We start from the raw sequence: 12,577 nt of genomic DNA on the forward strand, positions 1-12,577 counted from the left end.
GTGGTTTTAAGTATAAAAATTTGCCGGTTGAGGCAATTCTCGAGTTTTTCCGAAAACTTTACAGTGATTCTGGAGTTGTTCGTTGAATATGGTGCTGCCAACAGCTGGCAATCGTATAACTTCTCCTGATTTTTTACATAATGTGCAGCGTTGGCTCGATGATTTCCGGAATTATCTTGCATAAAATGCATGCGTTTGCTCGAATTTGGAGTATATGCCGAATAGGGAGTATATGGTCAGAATTACCACTTGGAAAACTTGAATTTGTGGTTAGTAAGCAAGTTGAATTTTGATGCGGTTCGAGAAGTTCATGTCAGAAGTAAGAAGGCTTTCGGAAGGATTTTTGTATGGTCAAAACTCAAAAGTGAGGAAAACTTTCTAGAGAAAAAGACACATTTTCTTACATAAAAGGTAAGAAATGTTTTTGTTGTGAAAATTTGTCATGCACAATAAAAGTTAGATGTTTGTTTCCTGTCGGTTAAACGCTTGTCGCTGACAGGCGTACTGCAACCGGCAATGGTAAAAATACCCCGTATTATAAAATTAGTGTGAGCGTGCACGTCAGCAGATCAATAAAGATATCATCGACTGCTCAATAACTGTCGAGTATTTGTCCACATTTTATTCGGCAATAGCTATCCAAGAGACGCAGAACAACAACATCGATCACACTACTTAGTATACAGTAATGTAATGTTTACACCAAACAGTGGCCGGCTACATGATCTTTCGGGTGGCATGCACAAAGTGCAAGATTATCGGTGGATTTTTGGTCGTCCGGTAATGGCACCAGTAACGCCTGGATGCATAGGTATGTTTTTTGAACTTTTTTCCCCCTAAAGGGCCATTAAAAGCAAAAGATTTCGAATTAAGTTTTCATTTAGAACTGTTTCTTTGCGTATGAGTGAATGAGTGCATGTGAGCCTATCTACGTACAGTAGACCGTAACTATGATCTTTCCATTTTTCAATTCGCTGAGAAAACTGCGCAGTGCACATCACTATAACGGTCAATTATATCGACGACTTTATTCAGCCAACGTCCTGTTGACAGCGTCACCAAAATGCTTGCTAGAAACAACATCAAATGAAAAAGTGGCCCCATTTCGCAATACTTGTACTCGTACTGTTATATACTCGTACTATAATTCCTTTTCTGTTCTCAACTTCTCGTACAAAAATTAAAACTGGCAACAGCGATTTAAACCCATATCAGTAACATTCGCAGTTTTTTACATAAGAACAGGTTTCTCACAGATTTTGTGCTACACTAATTAAGCGAACGGCTTTACGGTGCCGTAAATGTCCATTTCACAGCTTTGCAGCGGTCTCGATCAAGCCGGTGTACTAAAATGCGTGCCAACTACCAATACAAAATTCAAAAGCTCAACATTTGACGAAATGCCAGCTACCGTTCACGTCGATGATCACATCAATGACACATGTCCACGTCGAGCTATCTACGTACGTAAGCATGACGAGGATCAAAGCCAAACCCATCTGCATCTGATAAGATATTTTGTGACTCCATGATACACCGAAACTTTGTCACAGCAATGAAATCATGGACTGAGTTTCCGAAGAAAAAATCGCGGTAGAGATGCGTATCTGTAGATCAGCAAAACTGAAGCGGCTAACAAGTATTCATGTCAAATCAATGTCATTTATCTGACTAAGACTGACGCGCGCAATGAAGAACGATAAGAATCTTTTTATGGCAAACAGAAGATGCAACACGAATAATGCAGTAACGAGATTGCAGTCAGCCATGAATGTACATATAAAGACCAGCTGTCAGTAGGGACTGCTGCTAACGGCTGAAGGCTTTTTCTCGCGGGAGTAAAAACTACGGGTAGTTTCTCCCGGAGTACTTTATGATAGAAACTTCGTAAGATCAACGTAATCACCGCGATGTTGACATTGCCATTTTCCAGAAACTTTTATTACAAAATAGTTTTGCGCTCGGATTAAGCCCGATTAGGGAGTGTGAATACAGAAAATGTTTACTAGGGATTTGTGGGGATATGGAGCTGTGGATGTCGTGGATAGGCAATCGAATATTGTTCGACGTGGAATGATTATCGATACCGACAACAAACTTCAGTACACCATTGATTTCGACTACAGAGGACATCACGCGGAAAACATTTCCACAAGCCAATATAGTATTGTTCCCGGGCATGCGGATTCCCGGGCATGGGGATCCGGGCCACCAACATACTACATCCCCTACTGCAGCAACGATGCGAGATGCCTGTTATATCAAATCAGCGCGGATCACCCGTGGCGATGGTATCCTTATAAAATTCTTCTGAAGTCAGATAGTTTTGCTGTCGTGCAGATTGACCTTGGTCAGCGAACCGTACGAGAGATACTGCCTTCAGAGTGTGTTTTGTACTACTGCTTCGGGTCGCCTAGTACCTATGCACTGAAACACCAGTACGTCAAGCACAGTGTCAGACTACCGGACAGTAAAGAACTACATGATGTCACGAAACAGAATACCTTCAAAACCAGATGGTGTCGACAGACCGGCACGATTTTCTTAAAAGTCGACAGGATGAGACTTCTCTATCTTTCCCCTGTGGATCACTGGATAAGCCCCTCTGAATGTGTACGTTACTATTCTCATCCCATTACATTATCACTATGTACATAATAATTATGTTAACTCCACTCTAGTACATAATTACCGTAAAACCCGATATTAACGCCCCCCCCCCGAAATTAACGCCCCGTGCGGTTTTAAACGCCCCCTCCCATAGGCCACGAAGTAATAAAAGCCCCCCCCCCCGAAATTATCGCCCCGGGGCGCTTATTAAGTTGCGGCGCCGCGCTTTTGTAGTCTGTTGTCGGTACAGTCTGAATGGTACATTTTGCTAATTTAGTTAAATTCCACTTATTGCACACCATGACCCGTAAAACCATGATTTTCTAACAGATGTCTTTTTTACTGAATTATTTCTGTAATGTTCATACATATTAATCTCGTTAAAGCTGAAGTAACATGAGCGCGTTATTCATTTGAAATATTAGACGCCCGCCGTAATAAACGCCCCCAGCGGTTTTAAGCGCCCCCTCCCGAAGCTCTCGAAAAAATAAAAGCCCAGGGGGTTAATATCGGGTTTTACGGTATAATGTACTGCTGTAATGCATGAAGGAATCATTAATATGTGACGTATGTATGTATCTAGTATAATGTCCTGTTTGAAATACATGTAAAATAAATGAATAACAATAATAAAGGTAATAACAAAATAGCTCGATTGAAATGCATTGTAAAATCAAAGGCCTTAGTGTACAAGGTACATCATTGTACATATTGCGAGTATGTTCAGTGGATGTCGTAAATTAACAGTGGTACTTAACACCCACCGCCTATAGCGCTTTCCATATGGGTGGGCACACATTAACACCCCTCTAAAAAGTGTATACGTCCCGGTCCATTACTATGAGCATGCGAAAACAGCGCTTGAATTACGTACAGTAACTGTCGAGTTGGCACCACATCCATGAAGTAGGAACAGAATATTTCAGAAATTTGACAGAAATCAATCACATTATCAATCATGAATAATTATCATCGTCAATGAATTCTGAGATCATAATTGAAAGTTTGTTTCGTTTTCTTTACAGAAACGCCAGCTTTCGATTCTACGGGAATACTTGTGCTTGTCCAGCCTACCGGTATGTGTCTGCACTGCATGGTAGCTTTTATTCAGGCAACAGCCAACTCACATAACTTACAACAAGCCTGCGCTGATACACTTATTACAACTTTTCAGTTTGCATACTGAAGAATTAACCAAAATACTTAAATACGTATTTCAGTAATATTACGTACTATGTGTAAATATAGATATATACCCATTCAGTAGCAGTGAAATGGTACTAATTAGCTTACAAATGGAAATGGTACTAATTAGAAATGGTATTAATTAGGTTACCTGTACACACATACCTGTACACTCTACCTGTACATACATAACATTATCTAAAATACGGACTTCTTCTGTCTCTAAAAAAGTTCTTAAATTTTTTTTATTTTTATTTTCCTGTTTTTATGTATTTTCTAAAGATTTCCTTTATGATTAAGACAATAATTTTCTAGCCGAAAAACCGTAAACTGAGGCATCCCTACGGTTAGGCACTGACGGTACACGGTAACGTTCAATAATGCACAGTGCCACCGTCATCTAACGCCGTTGCAGTACTGGTACTGTTTATGTACATTGTACATGTACATCGTGACTTACGACACAGATGTTTTAAACTGTACGAACCAAAGGCGGTAATTACGCGCTTTCGCTTATAGTGGGACGCCGAAATATCTGTGAGCAGTCTATCTCTGGACACCTTAACTGACATCCTTTTGTCGCTGGATGTGTACGCACAGGTCAACTGTCGTCGTGTCTGTTATAACTGGAATGCAATCGTTCAGTCCCGGGGGGCGGAACACGTGGAAATCGACTTGGTGAACAGCCGGACAAGCACATTGGCCTGGCTACTACATAAAAAAGTCACTCCTCAGACCAAACTACTGAAATTAACCACAAAACGGTTACGCGACTGCCACCAAGAATCGGACAAGAATTTTGGCTTGAGACCGTTTACTGCAGCTGCCATAGTCAAAGCCAACAACATCGTGGTGCCGGTTCTCGTCGTTTCCCATGTCGAAGCCTATATGCATGATCTGGTAGATTATTCTCACGAAGGACTGAAGCTCGCGTCGTGTTTCGCGGATACCTGTGCTAAACTGATTCTGCAGAAAGTAGAAGTACTCTGTTGCTTCCTTCCATATTACCTGTATCGATCGATGCCGACTCTTGGCTTGATCAGTGGCTCCTTGAATACAAAAGAGGCGTCTGCTGTTCGCGTGATGCTAAACTTGCTCGAGGCGGCGTGTACAGAAGTGCCCATAGACTTTCTGGATTTCTTGCAGGAGCGGCTAATCCATTTGCATCTCCAAAGCAAACTCCTCAGGGTACGGTATTTCCATATTATACTAAAATCCTAAAAGTAACCCATATCGAGAGTGCTCTTTTTGCTCAGGTAATGCGGAACTGGCAGTTGGGTGATGGACGATTTGCCTCCGCAGATGCACTCCTTCAGTTGCAGAATGACAGCCTTTTCGTGAAGACTCCTCTCAGGTCGCTGCGACGAATGACTGTGTTTGCGCTGTGTTATGGTCTTGACGGTAGCTGCAACGAACATCACGAAGATTACTACCGTGACCGCCATTACGACGATTTTTTTTTTGTTGCAACGATTGTGTCGGCAATTATTCCTCTGACTCTGACCCTGATGACCAACATGCGGATTTTAGTGATAAAACGAGAGGGCGTCGAAGGAGAACAATAAAGACGAGAAAAACTACGCAACCGGAACGACGCAGAAAGAGACAGAACCATAAAAATTACTCTAAATGCACGAACGCTTTCTATACTGATGGTGATTGTACCGCTGATCTTTTCGATTTCAATATGCTTTTATGGGCGCCGAACCGGAAGCAAGCTGGCGCTGGTATGCGGATGTCGTGATTTCGGACAACTGGTTGTATGATGTACCGTTTATTTGACCATGAGTAGGGAAAGAAAGTCCACGTATCAGATTGCATGCCGCTATGCAAGTGCTGCTGTGTAATTGGAGCGGCTATTAATAAGCTGGTCGGCGACGTTGTGTGCTCCTTGATAAAGAATGGGAGAGAATATTTCCGAAAAAGGTTAGAAATTCGCTATGGCCGGGGTTCATCATGAAAAATTTATTAAAAATACAAACTTAAAATTGGGTGCCTATAAAAGCCAACTGCAGGGTGCGTTTGTTAAATTAATAGTAAAAAGGTGTCTTTAAAAAAAGGGGTGTAAAATGGCGGCTATAGCGAATTTCTAATATTTTTCGGACACATCCAGGTTGTTGCCGTTGGCGTTACCTGTTACATCATTCTACACTCTGTGCCTGCTGAGGGCATAGAATGATGCAACACCTGACTGCATTAAATCGTACACTATCCTGCATGCTGACAATAAACCGGCCCTGTATTGCATCAACCTTGAAGTTCATGGCATTGTGAACAATCGACTAGCTGCAAAATAAGAAACGATACGCTGTCCAAACATCTACAGAGTACAGACTGTACGGATCTGCCAAAACGCTGGGCGTGCATTCGACCATGTACAGTAGAGAAGTACACTGCCACATTAATCGTTGGCGGCGCGGGTGAGTGTCGACGGAAAAAAAGAATTTTATTGGTTTAGTTATTAGACAGTAATTTACACATCACTTACAAAAAACATTATAACACAAAGTAAACAGCATTAAAACCATCAGAACATGGAACAGTGGACGTCACAGACAGCAGTAGTAATATGCCTGTCTCGACCGGCATTTAGATGTGGGACGCTGATAAGAGCGTCCCGGGATGACGTCCCGTTTTTCAAAATTAATTTAGAAAATTCGTAAAAATTTCAAATGAATAGTAAAAAATTGCCAGAAAATACAGGAAAATCTACAGATCGTCCCTGCTGGCAGCACCGCTGCTGGCAGGGACGGCGTCCCGATTGCCCAAAAATAAATAAAAAAATTCGGAAAAAATTCCTAATAACTGGAAATAAATCGCGAAAAAATATCTAAAAATACGGAGACGTTACCTGTAAGAATTGCCACTGCTGACAGTCAAGCGATTTAGAACGGCTACAAATTCCAATAAAGCATCGCAAGTAGAATGTAAGACGGATGACTTCGTATATTAATTACAGCGGAAATCAAGGTGCTCCGATGGCATGTTCCGCTGCTAATACTGTATATGTATTAGCAGTGAGCTTAACTTAGATGTGTGAGCACTCATTCTGTGCCATACTGCACTATAATGAAGAGAATAACGGGTTGTAGTACCTGATGAAACAATAATGCCCCCCATGTCCGTCATGGCTAATACATGAGATCACACTCTGACAATATTAGTACATATTGTTGGTATTGTTGGTTTGTGCTTGCTGTGTTAATAAAAATCAAAGAAACTCCACGCTGCATTTCAGCAAGCGACAGCTCCGTAGCATGCGGAAAGGGACTTCGGTCCCGTACCATAGCCATATAAAGATCCGCATGGTAGATTACACACACAGACACACACATTGGTACTGGGCCATGTGGTACCGCTGCATACAGCAGCATAGCGCACTTGGCGACCCGTACATGCTCCCTTACAAAGCGTATTAGCATAACCACCGCTACACAACGACCTGGATTTATTTGCGTTATCTGGAAGAACCCGTAATTCTGCCCGCCCCTGTTCCGTGTGTACCCATCTCATCCCACCTGTTGTACGTGTTGTAAGTAGTTGGTACGCATGTTTGGCTGCTGTAACGAGTAACGAGATATTTGTGTGATCGTTCTGTAGGTGTGCAAGGCGTACTACTCGCAAGCTGACCATGTCTCTGAACAAGGTAAAGCAACCCGAAATGATTTTGTAGTGATTTACCTACTTTTTGTCCTGAAGAATTTTGTTATCGTATTTTAAATACGACAACAGTTTTGCTGACTTATTTTATTCTGAAAAAACTATTTTCATCCAATTTTAAGCCTAGAAACTTTTTACACATAATGTAATGCAGAAAACTTTTTACGCTTATTTTAATGCGAAAAATTTTTTTAGCCTTATTTTAAACCGAAAAACTTTTTCCGCCATATTGTACACCGAAAAACTTTTTTGCCTAATTTAAAGTCGAAAAACTTTTTTACACTTAATTTAATGCGAAAAAACTTTTTACGCTTATTTTAATGCGGAAAATTTTATGATTTTTATTTTTAACCGAAAAACTTTTCCGCCCTATTTTACGCCGAAAAACTTTTTCGCCTAATTTAAAGTCGAAAAACTTTTTACACTTAATTTAGTGCGAAAAACTTTTGATGCCTATTTTAATGCGAAAAACTTTTTAGCCTTATTTTGAGACGTTAAACTTTTTCCGCCCTATTTTAAAGCACCATCTAATTTTAAATCTAAAAACTTTTTTCACTTAATTTAATGCGATTAACTTTTTCCGCCTTATATAAACTGAAAAACTTTTCTTTACAGATTTTAAGCTCAAAAACTTATTTTTAACCGAAAAACTTTTCCGCCCTATTTTACACCGAAAAACTTTTTCGCCTAATTTAAAGTCGAAAAACTTTTTACACTTAATTTAGTGCGAAAAACTTTTGACGCCTATTTTAATGCGAAAAACTTTTTAGCATTATTTTGAAACGATAACCTTTTTGCCGCCCTATTTTACACTGAAAAACTTTTTTCATCTAATTTTAAGTCTAAAAACTTTTTTCACTTAATTTAGTGCGAAAAACTTTGCAGCCTTATTTCAATGCAAACAATTTTCAGCCTTATTTTAAAACGAAAAAACTTTTTAATCGTATTCTAAACCTAAAAATTTTATATTCTTATATCAGTGAAAAATTATTTGTATTCTGGAACCGTTTACAGTTTTTTTCTTGAAGGTTATTTTAATTTATTCTTGTTTTTTTTTCTTACGTTTGTAGCAATTGAACAATGAGTGGCGCAAGCTAATGACGGCTGCCCCGTATACGAGCGCCCCTGAGGCGGCGCGTAAGCTTCTGGTGATTGCAGCATCCGGAAGTGCCGATGAACGTAATCAGTTCTACGAAAATGCGGTAAGGATTTTAATGGGGTAGTTTTTAAAAAGGAAAAAAAAAGGGAAAAAAAGAATAGGGGTTGACCGTTGACCAGGTGTTGTTTCTGTTTGCAGCGTGCAGTTTTGGATAGCACCCGTGATGTTGAGGACTGTGCGGCCAGCATCCAGCGAAACGCGATTCTTTGTGTGGACGCGTTAAGCGATTCAGTGACTAAAATTCAGCACGAGCTCAGCAGTATGCGTAAGGCGTTAGCGAAAGCACTGGTGGAAACTGAGAGAGCTCAGAGCAAGAGAGACATTGTTATGGCCGTTCTCCGTAAGCGTACTGCCCATCCGGAGTGGTTCTGCCGGGAAGAATACCGTGAGCCAGAGCCGTTGACCAAGAAACGAAAGGTCAACGAAGGTAAAGCTGGAGCCATAACCAGCGAGGATGGCTCAACAATGTATCCTGAACGTTTTGACAAAACTGATAACCAATTCGAAGACGTAAGTTCTATATGGTTTGGAATGGACTTATGGTTATGTTGTATGGTTGATTTTTTTTCTTCTGTAGTTGGTGATGAAGCATGAAAAAGGCTTTCGAGATATGATGATTAAGAGCCTGTGCCAGGTTCCAGTTCAGAATGGGTTCAGGGAGTTGGCTTCCATGGCGGCTGACCTGAAATCAGAATTCGACACTTGTGTGCGCGAAAACCTGCTAGCCGATGACGAAGTTCCAAAACGTACCTGCATCCAGGCAATGGTGGATTGCTACGTAAACGGGTTTAAAGCCGAGGACGTGAAGAAGTTCCAGGAGGCAAAGTATGAGGCGGTGGTGTTCATAGAAGACTTGAACGCTGAATATGTGTCAGCACTAGAGGACTTGGATTCTGAGTAATAGCGATTAGTTTAAGGATAAATAATGTTTTCGTACAAAATGTTTGAAAAAAAATAACAAACTTTGAACTAATGTACCAACGTTTATGCCAAGTAATTCTAGTCCGTTTAATCAAGATATCTGCATAATTATATTGAAAAAAAATTAACAATCAATACCATATCAAGCCAATCAAGTACAAGCTAGCAATGCTATACAGCTAGGTATATAAAAGCACTCGACGCAACGCACGAACGGCTCATTTCCAGTTTTTGTAAGTCATTTGCTTAATAAGTCACTACAATGAAGCGTAGCATTCAGCTAGAAGGTTCTCCTTGTAAATATTGCAAGTGTTTTCATGACAGCGATGAAGAAGAGCAGATTGTTACGGAGGCGTGTCCCGAATGTCAACCGGTGCCGAAGGAGGTGTTCAAGGATTTCCAACTCCCAAGAGTTTCCAACCGCTTTCTCCACTGCTTCGATCACCAGTTGGAGGGTGTACTGAAGTGGTACGCCACGTCCCCCAGGAAGCGACCCAATTCAGCCGGAGAACCAGGCGACCTTGGTTGTGCGATGTGCACATGGAGGGACGGCGTGGAGACGGTGTATGCCGGTAATGCAGCGGACAGTCTTGAAGCTCAAGGCGCCAGGGATATCTGGACGTCGACACCACTCACCAGGAATTGGTTGCGACAGTACACCGAACCGGATGGATGCGGGCTTCCATTTTACCAGCAGGACACGATGAAGTACATCGTTTCCTTGATGACCCCCATTGACTTATATCATCTGAAGCGGGTTTCATCGGCGTTCAACTTCTACGCAGAAGAAGAAATAGCTGCTCGAGCTTCCAAACCCGAGGTCATCTTCAAAGCTTCGGATGTGGATAACTACACCAATGAAGGCATCCATCCTCCGTGCGACAGGTTGTACTGTGAAGTTCGAAATTTTAGCAAGAAGCTGTTTTGCGTAGTGTCCAACCGCACGAAATGCATCACCTTTGACATGAGGGAAAGCAACGGGGCCTACATCAATCATATGCACGACCATTTCTGCACGGTACTGCTGGTTCTGCAGGACGTTGCACCGGAGCTGCGCCATATCACCGTTAGGGGAGGTTTCATGAGTGTTAGGGCGATTCTGGAGACCGTGGAATGGATAAACACGCTGGAGTTGGAGGACGTCTATGTCTACGGATTCCGCCATCTTATTCCTGGATATGTGCACTCGGACATGTCGTACCTTGAGTGCGGGTGGATGAGAACGGAGAAATCGTATGTATCATTCTTTTAAGCTTTAGTCATAGAGTCGTGCTGCGTTGTACTAATCGCTCTGTACGTTGTAGATATCTTAAGCTTAATGCTTTGTTCGCTCGTGGAGCAAACCAGCCTCACCATGTCATCCATGTCGCCGAGGAATTGCTGGACACTTTCCATCTGACCTCCAAGGATCCACTCCCCATCTGAGGACTACGCCTCATCTACGTACGGTTTGGCGGACAATCTGCGAGTACTGGTTAACACGCCTGGACTGCCGCGGGATCGATGCAGTGGAGAGCATCATGCGCAAAGTGACATCCAACGACGCGTTCTCAATCTACAGTGCAGTGCGTATTTGTGGAGACGATATGAACATTGGCTACCTCAACGAATTTCGGTACTATATGTTACGTTTACTACTAGCTGCACGCGGTATGGCTTTTCCACGTATGATTAACTGTTTCTGTAAATTGTGTCACCAGGCACATCAAAGGTTGTTGATAGACGCAAAATCTTGTTTTGGCAAAGGAACTAGTTTACGTATGCTTGATTATGCTTTGTAATCTTTGGTCACAAACTTTGACTTCTGTTAGCTTTCTTCTTTTTTTTTTTCGCGGGTGGTGGGTAGCCCTTGTTTACGATTTGCTGTTAGTCGATAAGGCGTGTTAGAACTTGACCGATTTTAATAAGAATAACAAGTATATAAAGCCGTGAACGTCATTCAGCAGGGTAATCATAATTCGAAGGAGTCTCTTGAGTTCATTAGCTGTGTACACATTACAAGTTGTGTTTATTGAGCGAAAAATGGATGAGCATTCTGACAACCACGAAGAAGAAGAAGAAGAAGATGGCTTAGGTAGCATCCCTAGCATTTCAGAAGATAATCTGCTACTTGAGCAGGTAGCAGATACTTATTCTCAGAAATGGAAAACTGCACTTGCGGTTTTTCAGTGCCGCATCGCGCCCGAGTTGTTTGATGTTCCGTTTTCACGCCTCTGTGGAGTAATAGAAAGCATTTTTGAAGAACTGCTTAACAGAATTTTGGTAGACAAAATTCAGCCTTGGTATATGGTACGCGTGCAATTATACAGCGATCATTTGCGAAAGAAGATTCCTATTTGGACACCGTTAATGCGGCGGGACGAACTAACTGTGGATCGTATCATGGCGCGCGTGGAACGGGTGATGCAAAGTTCAACAAGCTTTCGCTTGGATGAAAGCTTCAGGATTGAAGTCCAGTACACAGAAACGCCGGATGGTGGAGGTAATGACAATCTAGTGATTCCTGAAAGCGTTAAAAGGCTACTGAAAAACAAGATGTCTATCGTGCGCATAAAGAACGACGATAATTTATGTTTACCACGGTCCCTAGTAACGGCTAAAGCCTTAGCAGATGACGATCTGCAGCTGTATTCAACGCTACGTGACACCAGGGCACATAAGCACCCAGAAAAGCAGCATAAGGATCAGCAGACATTATTGGCGAAACAGCTGGTAATAGCTGCAGGCCTGACGGAGCGGCGCTACAGCCTGGACGACGTAGAGACTTTTCAAAAGTTACTAAGCGATTATCAAATCATAATTGTTGGACTGGAACAGCTTAACAGCATTATCTTTGCTGGCGAATTCAGGGAAAAACGCTTAATGCTATTGTATTATGCCAACCATTTTGACGTTTTAACATCTCTTCAAGGGTGGTACGAAAAAAGCAAATGGTGTTTTCATTGTAATCAGGGGTACTCTCACGAAGGTGATCATCGCTGTAAATATACCTGCAAGCTTTGCTTGCGCGAAAGGTGTGAGCTCGAAGCAAACTTTGCGCGA

The 12,577-nt window shown here is 41.8% G+C and overlaps 2 protein-coding genes across 3 annotated transcripts; both read left to right on the top strand.

Moving 5' to 3' along the window:
• The first annotated feature begins 688 nt into the window (after positions 1–688).
• Positions 689–5,972, top strand: LOC129597893 (uncharacterized). Of its 2 annotated transcripts, XM_055495595.1 has the most exons (5): positions 689–811; positions 2,010–2,613; positions 3,636–3,686; positions 4,315–4,983; positions 5,052–5,972. In XM_055495595.1, exons 1-5 carry the CDS (start codon positions 804–806, stop codon positions 5,358–5,360), a joined length of 1,641 nt encoding a protein of 546 aa, XP_055351570.1. In that variant the 5' UTR covers positions 689–803; the 3' UTR covers positions 5,361–5,972. The 2 variants fall into 2 exon arrangements, with proteins under 2 accessions (XP_055351570.1, XP_055351569.1); XM_055495594.1 differs by lacking the exon at positions 689–811 and having other exon boundaries at positions 1,738–2,613; positions 5,052–5,971.
• Positions 5,973–7,236: 1,264 nt separating this feature from the next.
• LOC129597914 (uncharacterized) lies at positions 7,237–10,960 on the top strand. Its single transcript, XM_055495620.1, has 7 exons — positions 7,237–7,327; positions 7,396–7,441; positions 8,526–8,657; positions 8,753–9,124; positions 9,192–9,439; positions 9,860–10,768; positions 10,840–10,960. The coding sequence occupies exons 2-7, from the start codon at positions 7,427–7,429 to the stop codon at positions 10,958–10,960; spliced, it is 1,797 nt and encodes a 598-aa protein (XP_055351595.1). The 5' UTR covers positions 7,237–7,327; positions 7,396–7,426.
• The last annotated feature ends 1,617 nt before the right edge of the window (positions 10,961–12,577 follow it).

This window comes from Paramacrobiotus metropolitanus, unplaced genomic scaffold, assembly GCF_019649055.1.
Source record: "Paramacrobiotus metropolitanus isolate TYO unplaced genomic scaffold, Prichtersi_v1.0 Parri_scaffold0000111, whole genome shotgun sequence".
Taxonomy (NCBI): domain Eukaryota; kingdom Metazoa; phylum Tardigrada; class Eutardigrada; order Parachela; family Macrobiotidae; genus Paramacrobiotus; species Paramacrobiotus metropolitanus.